At 38.1% G+C, this 25,500-nt stretch overlaps 1 protein-coding gene across 1 annotated transcript; it reads right to left on the bottom strand.

The window, feature by feature from the left end:
• Positions 1-751: 751 nt before the first annotated feature.
• HTR3A (5-hydroxytryptamine receptor 3A) lies at positions 752-25,396 on the bottom strand. Its single transcript, XM_089673104.1, has 9 exons — positions 24,880-25,396; positions 24,042-24,190; positions 21,345-21,389; positions 18,847-18,956; positions 18,086-18,255; positions 12,266-12,423; positions 10,180-10,390; positions 3,463-3,693; positions 752-2,629 (listed from the first exon to the last, which is right to left on the bottom strand). The coding sequence occupies exons 1-9, from the start codon at positions 24,944-24,946 to the stop codon at positions 2,346-2,348; spliced, it is 1,425 nt and encodes a 474-aa protein (XP_089529230.1). The 5' UTR covers positions 24,947-25,396; the 3' UTR covers positions 752-2,345.
• Between the last annotated feature and the right edge of the window lie 104 nt (positions 25,397-25,500).

The following is a 25,500-nucleotide window of genomic DNA, read 5'->3' as shown; positions in this document are numbered from 1 at the left end:
ATAATCTCCTATGATAAAGTGAACACTTTTAGGAGAAAATAATTGTAGAGTAAATAAAGAGACCCTCACCTATCCTATAGAAATGAGCCTAAGTATTGATACTTGTGTTTAATTTTTGATTTGCATTTCCCTCATTTTCTTTTTTTCCAATTTATTTTACGTTATAGCTTACAATGTTTCCTGATTGTGCCTTCAAAAAGGCCTTTGTAGATATTGTCAGTGGGAACGTTTGTTGTGCACGCTGTCTGAAGAATAGTATGTGCCATACACACAAGGTACAGGTTTGCAAGTTGACATTCATTTACACTGGGATATGCTAGTTTTGAAAATGATTTGTATTTTACTATAAGAGAATAATCTTTAATTGTGCATGGACAGCCATATGATGCCACCTAGGGATAATGACTTTTTTCTAGAATGGACATAGTTTAATAGAAAATACTGTAAAATGTGCTCTTTGAGCTGATATTTTAGTATCTAAAAACACACCTCTAATAAAACCATAAAAGTTAATTCAGTTTTCAGTCTAGTGCTAACCTCAAGTCAACCAGTGTCCATTTTAGGATGGTTCCCATTTTATACTCCAGTTTTGATCTACAATTTCTTTTGTTAGACAATCACTATAAATTGTGACATGCATATTGCTTTGAGTCATGTATATTTTTGAAAACATGAAACGGGACATTTTATGACCAGCTGTATGTGTCCTCCTTTGGTCTATCTCATGACAAACTGAATTAGGCATTGACTATGACAGTTTAAGGTTGGTTTTATTTTATAGCATTTTATAAGGAATACAAATTAGAAGAGACATTTCATTTTGCTAGTAATTACATGGGACACCACAAGGGATACATTATATAACAGTCATTTTAACATTAAACTCCAGCCAAAACGGTTTTTAGTTTTCGATTGGATGAGTAAAAGTCAGAACTTTTGCCAAGAAATTTGTTCTGTCTGTGACCCCTTTGTGGACTTTGGGTGGAGGAAGTTGTGGACATTAGTGGGGCAGGAAGACACAGATAGCAATAAAAACTTTAGCAGAAGTTCTAACCCTTCCCAAGTCTTTGTTTTTGTCTGTATACCCTTAGGAGAGATTTCCTATCACTTACTCTCTTGACAGGAAATGAGTGTAACTCTTCCCTTTCTAACCATAAACATCTGATGGAGTGTTAAACCCTTTCAAGCTATATTCAAAACTAAATAAAAGGCTTTTGCAGGAGTGAGACTACAAAGTAAGTCCACTATCTCCATATCTAAAGCACAAGCCAACATCAGTGAATTTCATAAACGTTTTGAATTTTGAATTTAACTGGAGAACTCAATTATCTAAAAAAAACTACAATAAAATGCACTGAAATTGGTACACATAACTTAGACATAAAAGTAAGATGATATGTACATATTCTGCTCCTTCCCTTTTCAATCATGGTTCAGAAAAAGCAAGAAAGTACGTGGAAGAGATATAGGAAATAAATGGACGACGGTGTAAGGAAATGTAATGAAATATTATATTTGCTGTGTGTTCTCTTCGGTACTTCTCAGTCCTTGTAAATTCTTACCGTTTCTAATAGTCTTTCTTTACACAATTTTGACCATCATGGGAGGGAGAGATATGGCGGTGGAGTATGGCTATGTGACAAAACTTAATGGCTCCTTGATAGAACAGACAAATCCTTCTACAGTATAATGCACATTTGTAATAGAGATAATATATTTATGTAAGTTAAAACAAAGCTTAGTTAACCATATTATTATATATAAATACATACAGGTATATACAGCTAGTTCATACATAAAAGTGTATAACGAGATTCATATATAAAGTCCAATGAAACTTTTGGTTTAAATTAGTTAAATACTTTCCAGGCACATCAAAACAAAAGACGTACTAATCCTTATAGTTCATTTTCTTTAGGGTGCAAAGCCTGGGTAGAAAAGTCTGTCCCACGTGCAGGACACTTGAGAAGCACCCTTACTCGTGTGGAAACAGTGGTCTCCCTGCAGAGGTCCAACACACTCTTTGCCGAGTTAGAGCTAGAACCTTTCCATAAATAAGGGGACAGGGATCGAAGGCCAGTCCTGAGCTTAGCCAGGTGACATATCAGCTTCCGTGGAAGTCTTACTTGCTTGGATTGGCTGAAATTTCTGCTCTGACTGGAAAAGAATAAAACTAAACACCAGCACAGACCCCAATCTCTGAGAGATTAGGCTGCACTATATTAAAAGGAGGGAAGATTCAGATTCTAGTTAATGCCTGGTAATGATGGGTACTTGTTAAACTTATTAATGTATACAATCCATGCTGAATAAGGCTTTGCAGCATACTTCTTCCAAGTAAGGTTTTAGGCCTGCTGCCAATAAGACCACATAGTTGCCAAGGTAACTGTGTATGCCAGCACCGCTACCAGATAAATGCGGAAAAGTAGAATATCAAGGACATAGCCAACCTGTAGCCACTCTCTTGCTATATCACGGTATTCATCTCTCTTTTCCAAATACTGCCGGATAGATGCAATTTCATGGAGGATGCTATCCACTACTACAGAGCTTTCCTTTGTAGGTAGAATGACTCCTATTGATCTGTCATATTCTTTAGTGTTTTCTGAGTTGAAATGGGCCAGCTTAGCTGTAAGACACAATGTTTGTTATTTTAAGATTTTTCTTCTATAGCCATCAGTTGAATATTAACTGAAAATGAGGAAAGAAATGAAATTTTCTAACGAGTTAATAAAAAATCTTCTAGTTTAAGAAAAACAGAGATAAGGGTAGCACTATCCCCAAAGGAGCTTCTGGAAAAGTTTAGGTTCTGCTGCCCTTCCCAGTGGTGACCCACCCATAACTGGACTCAACAACCCACATACTGTACACACCGGTATTGGTAAATGAATTTTACCTTGGATTCCTCTTGAGCTCTGCCCCCCCCCCAGTGTCTGTACCCAACATTCTCTTGTCTCTCTCCTGGGGTCCCTCTTCCCAGGTATGGTGGGTGGGACCAAAGATGTTTCCTTGCTGCAGCTCTCAACAATCACAGCGTTTCTCTTGTTTCTCCTTCTCCTGCCTGACCAATACTGGCAAAGAGGATAAGCAAACTGTGACAGTGACTTTGTGGCTCTTGCAACCTAAAGGGGTGGTCAGCCAGGGCTACATTAGCACACTAGCTTTGCTGGTTTAGGATTTTACCAAATATCACTCCAATTACTCCTAATGTATATACTTGACAATAATGGGTAAAAGAATAGTATATTTCAGAATTATATTTTTAGTTATGATTGCAATAGAGAAAGTAAATGTACAAAGCCACTGTGTAATGGGCAGTAGTTCCCTCACAGCAGTCAGAGTGGTTATTACCTTGGACAGCATTTAGTTTCAGAAAAGATAGCCAGAAGCCTAGAAGTAAACGTGTTGGGCAAACCAATAAGCCAAAGTTTGGTAAACGATAAAAATAGTAAGATATCTTACCTGTGCTGCTATTCTCCATTTGTTGGGACATATTAGAACTGTGGATTCGTGAGGTACTAAATTTCTTCTTGTCCCGAATGCATAACAAAAATGTAATCTTTTCCAGTACCAACCTTTTCACCCATTCAGGAACGTGAGGTTGGAGATCTTGCTTATGTACTAATCGGACAATCAATATTGTCTCAGTCAAGCTGATTACCAGGAGTGCCATGCAAACCACAAAGTAGACACCTACCAAATCAGGGCAAAAAGACATAATCAAAATTAACGTTATCAGCACAGAACATGCTAATGTCTCTAAGGTGTTTTATTTTACTAAATCTGGAGAGTGCAAAACTAGGCTCACTTCTGCATAGAAACCAATCAGCTTCTAATCTCAGCTTGTTCAATTAAGCTTTGGCAATAAAACCTGGAAGCTGATTGGTTTCTATGCAGAAGTGAGCCTGATTTTGCACACCCTGGCTTTAGTAAATAAACCCCTATGCAACCATATACTTTTTTATTGGCATCCTTAGAAAACTAAACACCCTCAAATTATATATACAGTACATTATTTATTGAGAAACACTGAAGCAACTTATTATTACATCTCCCCAGAAGCAAACTGTAAAACATATACAAAATCTTGTTACATTTCATCTCAAAATATTATTTGACACGTTATTAGCCACCCATTAACAGATTATAAAACATTAAAAGGAAAACTTAATTTTAGGTAAAAAAAATCTAACATAAGTAATTACTTTGCAAACTATTTTCTAAACAATTATATTCTGTATGCAAATACAAATTCCCCAAACATTTTATTTTCTGCGGTAAACCTAGCGGTGTCCTTTTATTACAATACTCAGACAGATCTTGTGATTCTACCATGCAGAGCCTTGCTTAGAATTCAGCAAGAAGTGACTAGAATCCACCAATCCATAGTTGCTGTCTTTAATTTTCCTTTTTATGTTGGTTACGCATAACTATGAGTTTGTCTAAACTGTTTTTACATTTAGATATTTTTTTCTAGTTAAAAAGCAGCAGTTTAGTCACTGGGTATCAATGGCTACTTTACATAGTCTGTGACACACCCACATCAATCCTGCAGCAACATCCTAATTAGGGTAGCATTTGCGTAATAATTTATGATGCCAGTATAGGCAGGCTTACATGATGTCTAGGACAGCTGGTGTACAGAGTATGGCAACCTCAGTATTCTAATGGAGGTTTTATCTTTGTTCAGATACTTCACACAGATTTCTGCATGTCTAGATCAGTGGTCAACCTATTTGATATAGGGAACCTCAAGTGCTGCTGCTAACTTCACTAAAGGGAAAGATTTTCACTAAGATAGATATATGGAGGTATAACCAATTGAAACAATTTGTGGGGAAATTGACAAAACCTCTTAGAACTAGAGAAGATTGGAATTTATTTGAGAAGTATTTGGAAGTTCGAGGTGATGGGAAGCACGGCACTGCTAAAGTATATAAAATCCTCACTGATTTAGATAATAAGTTAAAATTAAGATATATAGAAAAATGGGAAAGGGATTTAGGGGTGGAGTGGGAGGATCACACACAAAGAAAAATATACAGACTGGTACATGAGAATGTCAGTATGCGTGATGTGGAAATGAACTACAAATGTTTGATAAGGTGGTATGTTACACCGACGGTAGAGCACAAGATGAGTGGGGAGAAACAACCTTGGTGTTGGCGAGGGTGCGGAGGGTTGGGCACGATGTTTCACATATGGTGGGAATGTTCAAAAATACAAGTATTTTGGAGAAAGGTTATAAATCAAATTAGGATTATTACTGGAACTGAGATTGGATTGGACCCTGAAACTTGTCTTTTTCATAATACAAAAATATCAGTGAATAAATATAAAGAACTGGGTATATTGTGCTATTTAAACGCAGCAAAAGGTTTGATACCTAGGTTTTGGCGTAAAGTTGAGGCGCCGGAGGAAGAGGATTGGAGGAATAGAGTGGATCAGATTGTTAGATTGGAGAAACTATACTACATACAGGAAGATAGGATGGAGGCATATTATATGAACAGGGAGAAATGGGAGGAGTTTAAAACAAAGAGGAAATAAGTAAATTTGTAATTAAATACAAAAAAAAAAAGAAAATAAATAGTAATTTATCTTCTTTCTTTTAAATCTTTATATCCAGAGGATGTGAGATAAAAGTTGTTTAGATAGATGTCAGGGGTCCATTGAAGAGGGTTGGGAGGGAGGGTGGGAAGCGGGTTAAGGAAAATTATATGAAATAAGTTGTTTTATGAGAATGGTTTTTTTTTTTTTTGTATTTCTATATTGGATTTTGTATTATCATATCTGAAAAAATAAATACATTTTTAAATTGAAAAAAAAAAAAAAAAAACTTCACTAAAGGACCACATATAATACTGAGTGATTGTAATGCTAAAGAAAGCTGTTAGGGATGGCAGACATGCAACAGGAGATGGTCAGATACTACTGCCATACTACAGGAGATGCTCAGAGATTGACGACATACTAGAGGAGATGGTCAAAGATTGTGAACATGCTATAGGAGTCGTTGGAGACTGAAGACATACTTCAGGAGAACAATTACAGACCAGAGGCAAATTACATAGGACTGCCAGAAATCACTGTTATTACAGTCCCTTTACACATGCTTCCTCATTTGTGCTCCGTACATCCCTATTAAAATCACTTGTGCTACATTTGATAATTATCCAAGCAATATTCATTAAAAAAGATCAGAGGGAAGAAAAAAACATACTATGAGAAAAGGAATTGATGGTACATAGAAAGTGGGTCAATGAGGAAGAAATAAACCAAAGAATTGAACTACTACTGGAATATGTTTTTTTTCACTGGCTTGGGTAACACCTAAAATCCACAGTTGGACAGTTGGGCACCAACTGTCCAGAGAGATGCTGTTTGTTTTGTACTATTAAATCATTTGACTGAAGTAAAGCAGAAGCTCTGATTCAACCCAAACATTTGAGAGATTCTCATGGAGTTGAATATTCTGCATGGTGAGTTCAAAAACAGATTTGCAAACTTTAGCAATGGATAATATATTTTCTGGATTGGACCTGAATAAGCACTCATGTTTAAAGTCACCAATGCTTATTGATATTGATTCAATCCGAACCTACTAAGATAAAGCGAAAAGTCAAAAATGGAAAGGAAGAGAAGAGATAAGAACACCTAGGCTCTTCCCAGGTCTCGTCAATCAGGTAAAATGTAAATGATCCAAGGATCCCAGGTCTTATTGAATTTTGTTTTATTGTTCTGGAGAGTACATGTAAATTCAATGTTGATCATAATCCATTTCAATCTATGTTTGACATAATCCATGTTCACCACAGTCTGTTTCCAATACCTTGCTATAGCAATTCTGACCACAAGAATTATATACGAGATTAGCCATTTAGTCCACTTGGGAATTTCAAGATCCATTTCTGAAATATGGCCACTTTTTGGAATCTAGATATATATTTGGTCCCATAGCAAAACATTTTAAAATGGGTACAGTATTGGTTGTTATGGGAAATTAATCAATTTTCCTTCACAAATTTTCATATGAACTTTTACAGTACAACATTTTGTTACTACTATACAGTGAAATTTCAGTCTCCCATTTAAATTTCTTATTTTTTTTGTTTTAGTTTTTTGGCAAATACATTTTTAGAATCTGTAGGGCAATATTTGACTTTCCAGAAGGCCCAATACCCGCCAAAAGCGAACACACACACACTCACACGCTGAGGTTGACACAAAAATAGTATATTGCTCATTCAACCAAGCGTAGCAATTTTAATGTTAGACATCCTATCACATGCTAGTGAAATTAATCCACACATACACACACAAATAGTTGGGTATTTGACCTGAACCCAGCATCAATGAGATAAGTAAAATGTCTGCCCCATTAGCATATCATCCCCAGTGTATACCACCCATATTTATTATGTTCTATGCATTAATGAATCACACAAACAGATATTGGTATTCTGCTATAACTACTTAAAATGTTTATTTGTTTAAACACCAGATGTTTCCTTTTCTTCCTCTTTTTATCTTGACTCTAATGTGCTCTCCATGGTTGCATCTGTTTCCTTTTACTACCTCAAAGACATTGATGTATATGTTCAGATCATTAATTTTTATTGTGCTAAGACATCTCAGAAATATTCAGACATCATTTTACTATTTGATAGTTCTGTACTGATACAGTTTTAGCTGTAATAAAATAGCAACACCCTTGGAAAAGTAATTAGACCCAGGGACACAATAGTCCTTCTTGCTCTAGGAGAGAAACTAATAACATTTGAAAATGTCTCACATAGAAAAACAATTCATCCCTGTAAAAGGGTTATTTATCAAACAATGAAACACCATTGAGGGTATCTGTTGACAAGCAGGAAGTCATAGATGGACTATGTTACCTTTACAGTTAAGCCGGTCATAGATGGATTGAATCCCTGTTGAATCCAATAGCACTGCACAAGGGATTCCCTCACCAACACTGACTGTGTTAATGGGAATCAAGTGATTTTCTTTCCTGCAACCATTGGTATTAGAAAATAGCACAATCTATGGCTTGCCATAGGGTGGGTGCCAGTGGCAGAACTACCAGGGTTGCAAAGGTCGCGCTTGCAACTCTGCTCTGGCATTCCACCACTGTGGGGGGCCTGGGAATCAAGAGGAACAGGAACTGGAGGGGCGGTGGGGGCAGCATTTACTAGAGCCAATCAGCTGTATTGTCCTGCAGCATTTCAAAGCCTACTTCTATTCCTCCCCCTCTTGTGAGCATAAAGCTGCTGCAGGATAATACAGCTGATTGGTTTTAGTAAATTCCGCTCCCGATGCCCCCTCCATCCCTGTTCCTCCTGTTGCCTTGCCCCACCCTGTGCCTTTCTGCCCTCCACCTTCCCTCATGCACTTCCGGCTTCCCCCCTCTCCTCTCCCACCAGTTTCTGTGGGGGATGTGTCAGGATGGAGCATGGTGGAAAGAGCCAGAAAATATGTCATTTACAACTCCCTTCTTTTTATTAGTGAACACAGTGAGCGATCGGTACCAATCAATCACTGTGGTCATTTATAACTGAAGCATAGTAAACTGTGTTGACTACTGTATGCTTCAGTTTGTGAATGAACTGGGAGCACTCAGCACAGAGCACTTCTCATTAATTCTTTGTCCAGTGCAGCTTTGACTGCAGAGAAAGGGACTGATGAATCTCTGTTCTTAGTCCCTTTCTCTGTCTCAAAAGTGAGACATCAGAGGTCTGTTTAGACCCTTGATATTTCAACAAAGCCCCCCCCCCCCAACAGGGCTCCTTAAAAAGTTTAAAAAAATAATAAAAATAAAATTGTAAAAAAAAATTAAGCAAAAAAGTGAAAAAAAAAGATAAATATAAAAAAACTACTTACACCATCCACTGCTTTACTGACACCAATGCTGCACCTCTGCCAGTGCCAGAACTACCAAGATTACAAAGGTTGCACTTGGGACCAGGCGCAGGCATTCTGCCACTGTAGGGAGGGGATCAAAACAGCAAGAAGGGTCTTGCTGCAGGACCATATTAAAGAGCCCTGGGATCAGTGGGAAGAGCCCAGACCCAGAGGGAAGGGCCCTGGGCTTGGATGGAAGGGGCCCTAAGATCAGAGAAAAGGGCCCCTGGACTGATGGGAAGGGTCATGGTTTCTTGCACCAGGGACATGGACATTCTAGTTATGCCTCTGACCTGTATGGAAGCTAAATAAGCAAATACTCACAATAGTTAGTCTTGCTTTACCAAATGAGGGTTGGAGTATAGAAGGTTAGAGGCTATCCTTCATACTTACTCATACTGATAGATATTTGCCTTTGTATGCTTACTGACCTATTCAGGAATTTATTTTGATCGCTGCAGCTTTTAGGCATGTGACCTCTAGCACCCCTTTGTTAGGATCATCTCTTTAAAACAGAACATTTCCTTGTTTTACTAGTCCACCCTGACTTTAAATATTTGGATAATATGTACATAACATTGAATGAGATAACTGATAGGAGAGTATTGCTCAGTTATCCATATTGATCAACTTGGATTCATTTTTCAGCATTTAAAATTCAGTCAACAAAAACTGACTGGTTGCCAGGAGTTTCACTTATTTGGCTTCTGCACAGATCTTTTTCAGTTTTTTTTCTCTATTCCCTCTCTCTGCCTATATTAGTGAAGACAATAGATGTAACAACAAATGTAACAAAATCAACCAAATACACTATATGGCCAAAAGTATGTGGACACAAATTATTGCATTCAGATGTTTCAGCTGCACCAATTCTTAACAGGTGCATACAATTAGGCACATAACTATGCAATCTCCATTAACAAAAATTGGCAGTAAAATAGGTCATATACCTACAGGATGAATTGGAACCAACTCGCCAAACATGAGGCCAAGTCTTATCATCCAACATCAGTACCTAACCTCCTAAATGTTTTTTATGCTGAATGGGCACAAATTTCCTCACATTTACTTCAAAATTTTGTCGAAATCTTTCCCATCAAAATGGAGGTTGTTAAACCCAAGAGGTGGGAGAAGCAAGCCCATATTAGTGACCATAGTTATGAAAAATGATGTTTGATCAGCTCAACTAGGGATGATGGTCAGGTATCCACAAATGTTTGGCCACATGGTGTAGAATAGAGCTCCAGAGCACACAAATAAATCCCTCCACTGTACCTATTAATGGAGTTCCAATGGCAGTAGCTGGTAAGGTGTCTGAAACAATGATGAGGAAAACTGAATAACCCAAAAGTAGGGTGATCTTGAACGAGACTCTTTCTCCACTGTCAGGAGGAAGATAGAACCCAATTATGTCCATCACCATGAGGAACATGCTGGGAAGAAGCAGATTGACAGCATAGAAAAGGGGACGCCTTTTAATTACAACCTGTTAAAACAAATAAGAAAATGATCATTGAAAATTAAATATGAGGAAACTCAAATATCAGTTGAACTCTTAGGCTTTCATAACTGCGATAGACCATTATGTCATCTAAGTTTTCGGTGGGTAAAATTGGCAGAATCCCTTCTGAATAGTGATAGGAAAGCATTGGAGGGCATGCAAAGCTGCATGCTAAATCCTACAATAGTTCACCAAAATGTTAAACTGATGATATGTTTTGCTGTGAAACACAAAAAATACCAGATATACTAACTAAACTGGTTGGGAAAAAAGCTTGGTACTCCCATCTATAGTCAAAAGCCATTCAGAGGCAGCTTTATGTAGCACTACAACTCAACTGGAGGCTTCTCCCATTTTCTCTATTTAAAGGGAATGTAAACCCCGACAATTAACTTTTCTTATTTGGTCCCTTTTAACCTGTTAAATATACAGTTAAAAGTTTTTATATGTGTTTGATAAACGTAACAAATACCTGATTTACCTGGTTGATTCTGCCAGAAACTCAGCAGCTTATAACATCCTTAGATCTCTACCTGTGCTGTATTCTTATCAGTTAGCATTGCTCCCAGCTATCTTTACAAAACACCTCTTATCTATTTTATAGAAAAGAGGGAGGGGAAGGTGTTTGTACTCCCATCCTATGGTGACAACGTTGCGTATCCATAGATACAGTACGTGAGTGAGAGTTGCCACCCTAAGACAGAAAGTGTGTTATTTTCAGATTAACTAAATGGAAATAAAGGGGGGATCCTGAAGAAACTAATGCAGCCATCACATCTAAGAACTGATAAACTACAATTTTTGCTGTTGGGTTTACATTCACTTTAATGTGGTTGTAAAGCTCAGACATAAAAAGTGAGCAAAACACATCCTCCTATAGTGTGTTCTAGCCCAAATCCAAAGCACTGAGGCTGTTTCTTCTTTGATCTCTGATCATTCTGCTATCTTCACTGATAGAACTCTAAGTTGAAACCTCAGCCTCCCGGGAGACAACCTGCCCTCCTCTCTATGAGCCTATTAGAGGGGGTGTGTTCCTTCCCTCCAATTAGCTATCAGATTTCCCAGAGCTCTGTGCTCTACTTCTGCAATGTGTGTGACCTCTGATCTCTGCTTTCTGCTGCTGAGAGATGCTGTGTAGAATGTGTATTTTGGAAAACCGTAGAGGAGAGACAGCTGCAAATAAACAGGTACAACTTATGTAGGAGGATTTGTTTCATTTCTGTGTATCGCTTGAGGCTAGTGACTTCACTTGATATATGTAAGGATTTACAAACACTTTAAATTTAATTAAAAGAGAAGTATTGCCAAAGCTTCTTTGGCCATGCATCTCTTCTGGGTCACAGGAGTGCACTTATTTCTGCACTCCTGGAACCCAGATTTACCTGACAGCCTGTTGTCAGCTGACTTCCCAGAGCCATTGCAGACTCTGCAAAAATCTTGACTTTAAGGTCGGGACCCACCCATAAGCCTGACCAGGCATCGCTGAGAGCCTAAGACAGCCACTCCCAACCTTTCTACAGCCCAGTACTCCACAGAGCACAGGAGGGGCAGGGCAGAAAACGATGATTGATAATAACCTGCTCTCAGTAAACACCAAGACTGTCATCTGATCACTCAGTTCTCAGTCTTAGAGCCAGCGGAGGACAGCTGTAGCATCTGATCAATGCCGCAGCCATATAGGTGAGTATGTATGTTTGTTTTTATATATCCTCCACTTCTCCTTTAAGCACTAAAAAGTAAAAAGTGCATTAGAAACAGCTATTCCAAATTTTTGAATTAAAATATTTATATCATGGCTAAAACATCAACCTAAGTAGTTACTATGAAGACATTTAGAAAAAACATCAATCCACAACTCACATAAAATTTCATTTCCGCAAAGCTATCTTCATTTTCCACAAACATTCTATATTGAGGTAATACATACAAGAGCTCCCACTCTCCTTTGTTCATAAAAACACTTTTGTCCTCTTTCACTTCTTCTGGTGTCCTCCATAAAGATACATTGATGTCCTGAACTAGAAAAGGAAGGGTGTTAGCATTAACTTTTAGTTTGGTATATTGGCAGGACTTAACAAATTTCATAATGACCCTACTGTGAAAACTGGAAATGTTCAGTAGCTCAGTCATAGGTGAGCTCAGCCTATTGCATTAGGGTGTGTGCCCCAAAGCTCAAAAACACATGCATGTGTGTGTATATACATGTGCTTTGTATAGAGTGCAGGGTTGGGGAGTGCACTATATATAGAAGGCAGGGTTGAGGAGGTTAAGTGAAGGGTTGAGAAGTGCGCTGCATACAGAGTGCAGGTATGAGGAGTGCGCTTTGTACAGAGTGCAGGGTTGGGGAGTGCACTATATATAGAAGGCAGGGTTGAGGAGGTTAAGTGAAGGGTTGAGAAGTGCGCTTTGTACAGAGTGCAGGTATGAGGAGTGCGCTTCGTACAGAGTGCAGGGTTGAGGAGTGCGCTATGTATAGAGTGCAGAGTTGGGGAGTGCACTATATATAGAATGCAGCGTTGAGGAGTGCACTACGTACAGAGTGAAGGGTTGAGAAGTGCGCTATGTACAGAGTGCAGGGTTGGGGAGTGCACTATATATACAAGGCAGGGTTGAGGAGGTTGAGTGAAGGGTTGAGAAGTGCGCTGCTTACAGAGTGCAGGTATGAGGAGTGCGCTTCGTACAGTGTGCAGAGTTGAGAAGTGTGCTATGTACAGAGTGCAGGGTTGGGGAGTGCACTATATATAGAAGGCAGGGTTGAGGAGGTTGAGTGAAGGGTTGAGAAGTGCGCTGCTTACAGAGTGCAGGTATGAGGAGTGCGCTTCGTACAGTGTGCAGGGTTGAGAAGTGTGCTATGTACAGAGTGCAGGGTTGGGGAGTGCACTATATATACAAGGCAGGGTTGAGGAGGTTGAGTGAAGGGTTGAGAAGTGCGCTGCTTACAGAGTGCAGGTATGAGGAGTGCGCTTCGTACAGTGTGCAGGGTTGAGAAGTGTGCTATGTACAGAGTGCAGGGTTGGGGAGTGCACTATATATAGAATGCAGGGTTGAGAAGTGCGCTATGTACAGAGTGAAGGGTTGAGAAGTGCACTATGTATAGAGTGCAGAGTTGGGGAGTGCACTATATATAGAATGCAGGGCTGAGGAGTGCACTACGTACAGAGTGAAGGGTTGAGAAGTGCTCTATGTACAGAGTGCAGGGTTGAAGAGTGCGCTGCATGCAGAGTGCAAGTATGTGGAGTGCGCTCCGTACAGAGTGCAGGGTTGAGGAATGAGCTATGTATAGAGTGCAGGGTTTATGAGTGTATATAATGCAACCAACCCAAACTGGTTACCTCCCAAATTCTCCATAGCCTTTCCCCCAGCCCCAATACAGACCTCTCCTTCCATTTCCCTCAGCTTCTAGCACAGAGCTCCCCCTGACCCAATCCTTTCTTCACCACCTTTAAAATATCAGAGAGGGGGCCAGTGCCCAAGAGCAACTACAAACTACAACATGTGACTGCCAGGGCCAGCTTCAGGAGGAGCTTCCACAGTCAGATTAGCTGCTATGTAATTTCCCCTCCCTCCTCTTCTGTCATAACGACATTCAGTGCAGGGAGGGTTCTTTGAACCACCAGCAGAGGAGAGCTGTCACTTATAAATACAGAATTTGCATTTCTGTATTTACAAGTGATGGTAGTGAGTGGCGAGCCAGGGACCACTGCCAGATGCTCCAGATGAAAAAAGCCATGGATAAAACTAATATGCATGGGGTGATAAGGGTGTGCTCAGGCACACTCGGCACACCCTGTGCACACTTCTATGAGCCCAGTTAATTTCAAAGCTGGTTATAAAATGATCATGAACTGACTGCCCATCAAGAAATATGAATCCCAACTAAAATATTAAAGGTCAAACCAAAGATTTGAGTACTTGATGCTTTTCCTGATAATAACCTTATAAAGAAGCTGAGGATTTAAAAACTAAGGTAGAGTGTTTAAACACGAGTTAAGGACTAGCTAATGGTTTAAAGACAAAGAGCAGTTGTAAATGGAACATATTTAAACTAGAATTAATATACCAATGGTGTAGCCCATGTATTGGTATCATGCCTTTATATTATTAGATGTTTTTAATTACCTAAAAGGTTGAATTGAAAATAAAATTGGCATTTCTACTGAACACACAACATTATGCAGAATTTTTACAACTCAGTAGCATAGTAACACCTTACAGAAAGACCTTTCCAAAATGGCAATATTACCAGTTAAAGGGCAGTTTCTATTGAATGCTTATAAATGTAATGTTATGCAGATAAACAGTTGGAAAAACATTAATTTAAGAAATCTAGTTAATGTGGCAAGCTAAGTAGAAGCACTCAATGTCAAACAGCAGCTTTAAAAACAAATAACATCCTATGATGTATGAAAAGGAGATAATAGTATATGATATAAGTACAAAATCAAAAAAGTCACATTTTGCATATAGAGTATAATTCTGAGCATGGTATTACTCAGGACATCACTCAGGAAGATCAAATAACTCAGCAGGAGATAAAAATCATATACTTTAACAATATCAAAAAGCAAACAGCGAGCGCTGTAAAAGTAGGAGCAGCTAGCACCAGAGAGAGTGACAAAAAATCTCAGTAAACAAATATATATAAGGTGCAGAGCATAAAGACATATGAAGCGAATAATAAAGCAATTACGCGACAAAAAATAAATGTAAATTGAATGTACGTGTATCTCAGTGCAACCAATATAAACAGGGCTCCACCCTATGTGCTGATGTCACGCCGATGGGTCCATGCTTCGGAATGGCAGCCATCTTGGTATGTGGCATACTTAATGTTTTTATTGTTCTCCACGTGGAATACTTTTATGTATAATTTTAAAATAAAATATTACACTATATACCATTTTCCGGGCTCTGTGTGGTGAGTATCTCCTCTCAGGATATAACTGGACCATTGGAGTTGTGGGAGAGTGGATAACACAGATCCCTTGTTACATTTTCTACCTAACAAGTAGCCCTCTGGTGAGTGCACAGTGGTGGCAGATTTCACATTGGACTTCAGAGAACTGTGTAGGACTGAACACGATTTGCTGTGATTGTTACTATCACACCACTGATACACAGATTCATACTGAAAGGACTTTTTTGTTTATATTGGCTGCACTGAGATACATGTACATTCAATTTATATATATTTTTTGTCACGTAATTGCTTTATTATTTACTTCATATGTCTTTATGCACTGCACCTTACATAGTGAACAAAAACAAACAGGGGAGCACTCCCATCACGAATTAACGTGTTACACCACGTATTTATTGAAAAATAGTAGAAATATACTCACAAACCAAAAAGGTTAAAAACAGAACAGGTAATCCGTAAGGGCAGTCCAGTGGATTCAAACACCTATATGGGATAGGCTAACGTGTTTCGGGAGATGAACCCCCTTCCTCAGAGCTAAAAGAGGAAAGGGGTTCGTCTCCCGAAACGCGTTATCCTATCCCATATGGGTGTATGAATCCATTGGACTGCCCTTACGGATTACCTGTTCTGTTTTTAACCTTTTTGGTTTGTGAGTATATTTCTACTATTTTTTAATAAATACGTGGTGCACCACGTTAATGCACGATGGGAGTGCGCCCTTGTTTGTTTTTGTTCACCATTACCTAGATTTCCCGATCTCTGAAGGGCTGCACCTCGACGTTTTGGCATTCAGAATTTTCTTTAGTCTGCATGAAGATTTGAGCGCTGGTTTCGTTTTGTTCTTTTGGATGCAGCTGCACCTTATATATATATTTATATACTATAACAAACACACACTAATTAAAGAGAAGTAAAGTGTATGAAATACAAATAAGAAAACATAGAACCGCAAGTAAGTAAAATGTCTTGTCAAAAATTACTTTCACTAAATGCATCCCTGGCATCTGCTGACACTCTGCAGTAGGCGGTATAGGAAAACACACAGTCTGCATCGGAGAGTGATAGTCTTTGTTAATTGCCCACTTTGCCCCTTTGCCCCAATTCTGGCTCTGTATACCCAGCATTAAGAGACACTGTTGACTTAATAAAAAAGAAAAAGCAAAGCCAACCTGTAAAATCAGAGACATTATACTTTTTGTGTGTAGTGAGCAGAATAATAGACATTATACATTTCTGGTGGGCAGTGAGCAGAATATTTGCTCTGTTGAAGAGCTAAAAGCATTGTTGCTGTCTGAGACTGCTGTTTGATAGTGTTTCCCCCACTATATGCTGTGGTTTCTGCCATCAGCTGCCACATCACTATTGTGTTCTGTAATTACTTAGAGACTGGTGGAAGGATCTACACAACTCAATGGGAATAGGTGTTTCCAGAGCCATGATTTTTTTTTATTGCAAATATTATTTTTAGCTACCATGTGGAAGCTAATAGGTTAAATGAGTTTGGTGAGTAGTTGGGCTTCCTCTATCTGAAAAGTTAATTAACTTGTTTGACTGGTTCAGAAGGGGCTTGTTGAACAGGAAGTAATGTGGGCAGGAAATGTGGGGAGGAAGGAAATTAGATCACATAGCCATATGTTTGAGAAGGACACAGAGCTGCAAGACTGGAAAGAGTAGTAGACAGACATGCTGTGTGTTCCCTGACCAAATAAAATTCCCATCTAGACTAGAAGCATACAAACAACATCAGAAGTGGTTTAATTCCCTGATTTAACACTAAGTAGCCATGTATTATTGCTTGTGAATGCATGTGTATAGCTTTCTATACACCTTTTTACATCTTTAATCCAGTAAAGATACCCTTTGATACCTTATTTTAATGTGAATACCTATACCGCCTTGAAGATTGCTGTACAACCCAAGACAATTAACTAGAAAAAGCAAGGCAGGGATGCACTATCCAAAGCTCCAGGAGGTGACAGCAGTGGTGCTGACAGCTCTTCAAAAGACTGAAGATTACACTTACTTCCCATCATAAAGGTAAATGTAACCATCTTCTTTTACAGCAGTGGTTCTCAACCTTCCTAATGCTGCGACCCCTTCCTCATGTTGTGGTGACCCCCAACCAGGGGGCAATAGGGGATCATGGGGCCCCTGTGTCCTTGCCCAAACTCAAAAAATCCTATGAAAAAGGTATCAGGGGCATCTCATGGGGCCCCCCACTGTCCCCGGGCCCTCGGGCAGTGCCCGAGTTTCCAAATGGTCAGTCCGCCCCTGCCTCCAACCATAAAATTATTTACCCAGTAATTATAATTCATGAGTGTCATTTTACCTCCAATACTGCTGCTTTCTACACAGTAGCTGCTTTTAACAGAGTAGCTGCTTTCAACACAGCAGCTGCTTTCTACACAGTAGCTGCTCTTACACATTGGAAATATGTGTTTTCCGATGGTCTTAGGTGACCCCTGTGAAAGGGTTGTTCGACCCCCAAAGGGTTCGCGACCCACAGGTTGAGAACCACAGTTTTACAGGGTGGCTTTGCTCTATTAGGTTATTATGGTGACAGTCTTTCTAAAGGGTGAAATGGATACATTCGTGAAAATAAAAAAAAATTTCCAAACAGTATCTAAACAACATTCTGCATTATTAATAACCATAAAAAAGCCATGATTAAAAATGGTCACTGGATGTAGATATGCATAATAGTATGGTGCAATTTGGTGATTGAGATCATAAAAACACATAAAGACTATAAAACGTACTCGTGTGAAGCCAGCTGGTGAATGTCAGTGAGCAGTTTTGAAGGTCAAAAGGGAAATTGTAGATATTGAGGCTACAGGCAGTCACTACTTGAATAGGTTTGTAATTCTGAACTCTTCCTTCATGGTTGACATAGACATAAGGGATATCTGGGGATTTTCCAACATCCACACTGGAGGGAGACCAAAGAAACTTTGTATGGTAATCTGCACAAAGATAGTTATTACTTTTGCTTTTTTTCCATTCATTACTATTGGTTTAAAATCATAACAATTTTTCAAATTGTGTGCAGTTGTTGGCATAACCATGGAAAAATAAACTAAAAACGGCCATTCACAAAATGATCACTGAACGTAAATGAAATAAGTAAAAAGACCAATTAAGGAATCATTAAAAACTAAAATAAAACAGCGGTAAAGCTAACAGCGGTCTTTGTTTTATTCTCATCATTTTGTGATGGAATAAGGATGTCCATGAGTTCATAACCTCAGGGATATTGTTAAGAAGAATAATAAGTCAAAATTATTTTAATTCAAACATGATTTGTAATACCATACTTAAAATGTTATTGGATTGTTTTACAAATTAAACATTTGTTTATTTTTTTTTACTGTGTTTTATCTAAAAAGGCAGTGTGGCAGAATGCTTTCACAATTACAATGAACTCTAATATTCTGAGAACAATTCAGCCAGTTCATAATGTAATGTTAATGTATTGATCGGAACATAGATGTAATGCTTTCTAAAGCAAGATGTTACTTACAACTCATTGATTAGAATGTCTGGGACCCAGATCTTCTCAGTGGGAATGGATATTTGAGACACATTTTCATACTCCTTGGGGTCCCAAGTGAGAAACTCATCCAGCCAAAACTAAACAAAAAAATCAAATTACTGTCCTTCTGCAGAAAAAGTTTGTAAACAAGTTCATAAATGAAATTTGGGAAACACGGTATGTCTGTTACATATCTACAAATGTCTACATATGTTTTGTTAGATAATAAAAATAGGTAAAATATAAACATTGTCATTGTGAGACGGCTTTGAAGAGTCCAGGATAGTCAAGAGGCAATTCCAACTATCTTAGTAGAAAGGAGACAGAAGAGGGCGCTTCTAAGTGCAGCAGATTAACCTCTTGCCTACCAGGCACTTTTATCCCCTTCCTGCCAGACCAATTTTCAGCTTTCAGCTCTGTTGCACTTTGAATGACAATTGCGTCGTCATGCAACCCTGTACCCAAACTAAATTTGTATACTTTTTTTGAGACAAAAAGAGCTGTCTTTGGCGGTGTTTAATCACCACTGGGGTTTTTATTTTTTGCCGAACAAACAAAAAAGACCAAAAATTTTGAAAAAAAAAGATTTTTCTTAGTTTCTGTTATAAAGTTTTGTGAATAAGTGATTTTTCTCCTTCACTTATGTGCGTTGATGAGGCTGTACTAATGGCACTGATGAGGAGGTACTGATGAGGCTGCACTGATAGGCGGCATTGACAGGCATCACTGAGAAGACACTGATAGCCAGCACTGATGGGCAATGATGGCCAGCATAGATGGGCACTGATAGCTAGCACAGATGGACACTAATAGCCAGCACAGATGGGCACTGAAAGGCAACACAGATGGGCACTGATGGGAACTGTTGGCCACACTGATGGGGCTACACTGATCATCAGTGCCCTGATGATCAATGTAGATGCCCCCCTGAGAAATGCTGCTTACCGGCTCTCATCTCCTCACATGGTGTCAGCTGTCAGCGTGAGGAGAGGACTGCCGATAACCTGTATTTTCTATTTACACTGTGATCAACTGTGATTGGAAACAGCTGGTCACATGGTAAAAGATGGCTTTGATTGGCCCTTTACTTGGACACGTGATCAGCTGACTAGCCGACCACGCTGTAGCCATCTTTTGGCTGTAGCGCAGTCGGGAAATGGTTAAATAATTTATTCATAAAAAATTCAAATTAGCCACTCACATGAAGTAGGAATAAAAAAGCATATCAAGCTTAAAAGCCATCATCCATGGAGACCAGGGTCATCAGAAGCAGATGGGAGAAGCAAAACCAGTGTTCAAAGTTACACAAGCTCAAAACCCAGAGGATCAGTTCAGGAGCAAGTCTGACAGCATGGGAACTTGGCTGATGACATCAGACACTGAAGGGCAATGGGGGGGGGGGGTTATGGTTACATGTTTTGAGGCTGCAATGCCTCTTTCTCAAGCCTATCTTTTCAGGAATAATACCATGCATAGTAGTCATATACTATATACTCCATCATGTAATCAATGTTCATTTGTATGTACATATCAAATTCTGTTCTTAAAAAAAAGAAAAGAAAAACTCTGCTAAGCACTGTTTGTACCCGAACTGATACAGCAATTTAAATTGTTAATAGACTCAAAAGTGTACATTTATTATATTGCAGCTTACCAATTCCTAGATGTGATGGCTGCATTAGCTTCCTTTGGTAGGTTTTCTTTCTCCTATTTTTGGCTGGTAATCCAACCAGCAAGTCTATTGTTTTTCAAAAACACAAGTTCTCCAACAGAATGGATCAGTTTACATGGATGGGACAAACCATTTACACTGATCAGTTTTTATTTATTAATGCAAAACTTTTGTCAGAAAAGGAAAAAAATGTTTTCTGTAACTGACTGTAAAGTGTGAGCTGGAATTTGGCTTTGATTTGTTAGTGTATCTAAATCTACTAGTACATCGAATACTCTCCTCCCCCCAAGCAGACAATGCTTCTGTCCAAAGGTGCCCCTTGTGCTCCTTCATCCAGAGTGGAGCACTTTATTACAGGAGGTGTTTTACTAACTATATCACCAAGGTGAAAAAAAATAAAGAAATGGAAACTGAAGCAGTCACCATATTTACCGATTAGTAAACTTCAACTTAACACATTTTTGGTTTGGGGTTTAATTGCAGTGTTATTTGATCCTCAAGGTTCTAATGGTTTTACACTTTTTGTGGACCCTTGTAAGACCCCTCCTCCACCTCAGCATGTGGAAGCTAAGTGAGTCAAATTTAAGAAAAAAAAATCAAGTTCCATGAACTAGAAAAGGTTTCCTCCCTATGTTTATTTGTCAGCTATGATGATGTGATGGTGGAGGTGGTCACAGCATGGTTGACTCCCAAGACCATAAAATGGAGCAGATACATTTAGCAGCCTTTGATTGGTTCTGGTTTAGGAGTCTGGCTAATTTTGAGATTAATGATCCTCATAACTACATATATACATATATACATTGGACTGTACCTGTCTATACCATAAGTATGTTGTGAGAACTTGGTTCTTCTCATCCTGGCAATAAAACAATAAACATATTATATAAAGACATTTATAGATATCATTTCATGAACAGAAGAATGATTTTCACGTGTAACATATGCATTACCATAGTACATAGTCATTAAACATAGACATTGCCACTGCAAGTTGCGTATGAGGATTTAAGCAAATTTTGGGTGTTTGAGAAGGTCTAAATGGTGCTATTAAAGATCTTGCTGCATTGATCTTGGATATACATATATATATTTATAGCGTAGGAGTTAATTACCACCAGGCACACTTTCTAAACAAGTTTATTTTGGTTACAATTTGACATCAGGCTGTCCGTTTTTCTTCTCATAGGGTCACCTGATTTTCAGCCTTTTCTATGTCCCATTATATTCGTGTGAAGGGACCAATCAATGCAAACCAGATCTGACAAAATTGTACATTATTTTGGTGATTACCTTACTTTTGTTTTTTTATTTGGTTGACCTTTACAATAGCTTACCGATATTGTGTGACACTATTCAGCTGTCTAACATTCCTAAGTTATTTAACCGACTTTCAATGTGCAAGTCAAATGGATGTTAACCCAGGTTAGGTGTACAACTTGCGTATACAATACGTAAATTAAACCTTTTTTATTTTTCACCAAATTCCTAACTGATATAAATGCTCCTGCAATGGGATACTAAGTTCATTTGTGATTATTATGAATCATAGGTTGGTATCACCTGAAAGTATGGACTGTCCTATCATTCAAGTTAATAAACAGATGCTGAAGGACAGTGCTCAAAACTGATCCCTACAATGCACCAAAGAGATCATTTATCATGTGACAATATGCATCAGTTGTGATACACTTTTGTTTTCTAGGTATCTCCTAACATACATACTTGTTTGCCTATTCTTAGGACAGTGTGCATGTCGGTAGTACAAAATACTTATCTACACAAAGAATTGATGCAGTTTAAAGGAAACCCATCATAAAAGCTGCTATTCCTGAACTCCTTATGAAAATTCTGATTGCCTAACTGCCATCTTGATCCTTTTAAGTCACTGTCTAAAAACAACTAAGCAGATTAAGTGTTTTGACTTCACTTATTGCATTTTTGTTTTAAGTGAGTAGGGTAAAATTACAAAAGGAATGGAGACTGTCCACTTAATTATATGAATATTCACTTTAGAAAGTGTATGTTCGCCAGCCTTGATAAACAAGGTGATGTTCTGTCCACTTTAAATACCCAACCATGTGAAGAGAAAATATTAAAAAACACAGATTTTTTTCTTGTACATGATTTGAATGATCCATTTAAGCCGGCCATAGATGATCCAAATCCTGTCCAGTTCAGCAAGGACCGGCCAAGGTTCAAACGATCTATGGGCAGGCTGGCTGATTGTACCCAAGTTGATTGTTGTATAAATTGGGTACAACCATCTTGAAGGATTTTGCATGTGATTATTGCTAAGGGCTATTATAGCTGCTAGCAGTAATCACTTTTTTCTCTGTTTGGCTCCCCACACACACTGCTCTATGGGAGGGATTCCCCCATCAGCACTGACTGTGTTAATGGGGGAATTAAGCAATTTTCTTTCCTGCAACCCATGGTTGCAGGAAAAAAAATCACATTATCTACGGCCTGCTTTAAACACAGCTTCATGGTATTTACTAAGTATACAAGCACTTTGGATAGTAAGCATGCACTTTGCTAAAATAACAATCTATATTTCTTTAGTAAATCAACCCTAATGACTAAAAATATTACAACCACATATGGCTGATAGTGATTATATTTTGTACAGATTATAAATCATTTTTCTTCTATTTTTACAACACAAAATATAGATTTGTGCATCTATACAGTAATTAAGTGAACATTTTAGGGTTTGTATACAATGTTGAGTTCTATAGTTCAAGTATTGCTAAGATCCCTATAAGATGCTATTAATGTGTAGAGGCATTCAACAAAACAATGACAAATGTATTATGTTGATTTATGTGACACATCCCTTTTAGTCCCTAAATTTAGATTTTTTTTATAGTGGCTTTTGAATATTTACGGTAAGGTTGAGTACCATTCAAACTGAATATTGCATTTTTTTTTTTCTTTAGGGATAATTTAGTGTCATCTGGCACTAAATTATCTCTAAAGAAACTATTGGCTAGAAATGTGGATTGCTGTTCATATTTTCCTGCTGTGTGATATCTGAAGTCTGTAAATATTAAACCTTTTATTTTTTCTAATGTACAGCACTGACTTACTAGGTAGTATGTTGGCACTTCTTAACTAAAGGAAAATAATAATTATAACATTTTTGGATTTTTTTTTACTAGACATAACATCAGAGGGTTTTGAAAAAAAATCCACTTTTACACATAGCTTCTTAAATAAATGATTTAAATAACATATCCAAGTTGCATAATCTACATAATGTATTTACGACTCATCGGATGACATACACCATGGCATACACTCCTAATGTACTTACTGCTCCTAGGATGACATATACCATGGCATGCACTGCTAATGTACTTACTGCTCCTAGAATGACATATGCCATGGCATGCACTGCTAATGTACTTACCACTCCTAGGATGGCATATGCCATGGCATACACTCCTAATGTACTTACTGCTCTTAGAATGACATATACCATGGCATGCACTGCTAATGTACTTACCACTCCTAGGATGGCATACACTATGACATCTATGAAGACAGTGGTTGTCTGCCTCCAGTTATGCACTGGCCTCACACCCTTCTTGTAGCCTTCCATGAGCTCATCTGATAGACGCATCAGGACGGGCTTGGGATTTTCCATTCCATATACTTTAATACAATAATATACAACAATTAACTAACATGCACCCTATGTAATCTCATTATTCACAATTCCTTCAAATGTAAAGCAAATAAACATAACTTTTAATCCTCTGGCTCATAATATCACAGTCTTTACTAAAGTATGGCTTGTGGGCATTACAAGGAAATTGCCTGCCAGTTCCATTTTGGTATTGGTTTATAGCTGTATCAAGTATCAAACTATTCTTTATTACCCACATGAGCCAATAACACATCTGAAAGCATAGAGAACATTGTTTATGAGGAGTAAAATATTGTATGTCTCATAATTCTGCACACCGATTCTTATTTCAAACACTCTGTTAATTCAGTCTGAGGATGAGTAATCATTCTTCTTTACAGGTTTTCAGTGAACTCATCACAATCACCCTACAGCTACATTATTTGGTTTCATTCAATAACTATTTGATATATATTGCAAATATTACATTGTTTTATCTATATATCTATCTCATATTATCTTTATAACTCTGTTTTGTCTATATATTAATCTATTTTTTCTATCATCTATCTATCTATCTATCTATCTATCTATCTATCTATCTATCTATCTATCTATCTATCTATCGAGTCAAATAAACACTTCTGACAAACAGAGCAGAACATACCAAGAAAACACAATATAGTACTTCACAGGATGGTGTATATTAACTTACCAGCACTAATCATGAAGAGGGCTGGTACAATCACGTTAGGCTGGATCCAGAATTTTCTTGGCACCATTTCGGCTGTTGGCCTTCAGTGATGATTGTAACCGCTAAAGGTCGCTTATAGACCTTTTTTAGACTTCAGAATCTTCTGTTTTGCTCCACAGGCAGGAATCGTCCAAACGGTGCTGCGTCAAAACCTTTTATTCATTTGGTACCTTTGAAGTATCCTATCTTGTCCTTTTGATGCTACAATGATTGGATCCCACTTCTAGACTTGGAGGTTTGTTTCTTGGTTTCTTCTATTTCAATCTTTTATTCTTTCCTTCTCCTCTTATAATGTATAATGTATGATATGTTGCCTGTATACAACTGATCCTTTCTGATTTCTCCTCCTGTCCACTGCTCTGAATGAGTCTAGCATCAGTCACTTTCAAGTGTTCTTTTGCAGGGCTTTTCTCTCGCTACCCACTTGCCATTAGCCAAGCCAATGAGTTATCTTTAATATTGTCGGTAAATTACATAAATTATTAAATCATTAAATAATTATTTTTGTTAGAAATGCCTAGTTACTATGATCGACAAACAAGACATTTCTGACAAATCACTCACAAATAATTATATCTCGTA

This window comes from Staurois parvus, unplaced genomic scaffold (genome assembly GCF_062004578.1).
Source record: "Staurois parvus isolate SC_StPar_1 unplaced genomic scaffold, SC_StPar_1.0 ptg000135l, whole genome shotgun sequence".
In the NCBI taxonomy this organism is placed as follows: domain Eukaryota; kingdom Metazoa; phylum Chordata; class Amphibia; order Anura; family Ranidae; genus Staurois; species Staurois parvus.
Note: the sequence above shows the minus strand (reverse complement) of the source record. Positions and strands in the feature narration are given on the sequence as shown.

Coding starts and splice junctions, on each gene's coding strand:
- HTR3A (XM_089673104.1), bottom strand. CDS start 24,946: ATGGTGCCAAGAAAATTCTGGATCCAGCCTAACGTGATTGTACCAGCC. Junction 21,390..24,041: donor TGTATGCCATCCTAGGAGTG/GTAAGTACATTA, acceptor TTTTATTGCCAG/GATGAGAAGAACCAAGTTCT. Junction 3,694..10,179: donor CATTGGAACTCCATTAATAG/GTACAGTGGAGG, acceptor CTGATTTGGTAG/GTGTCTACTTTGTGGTTTGC.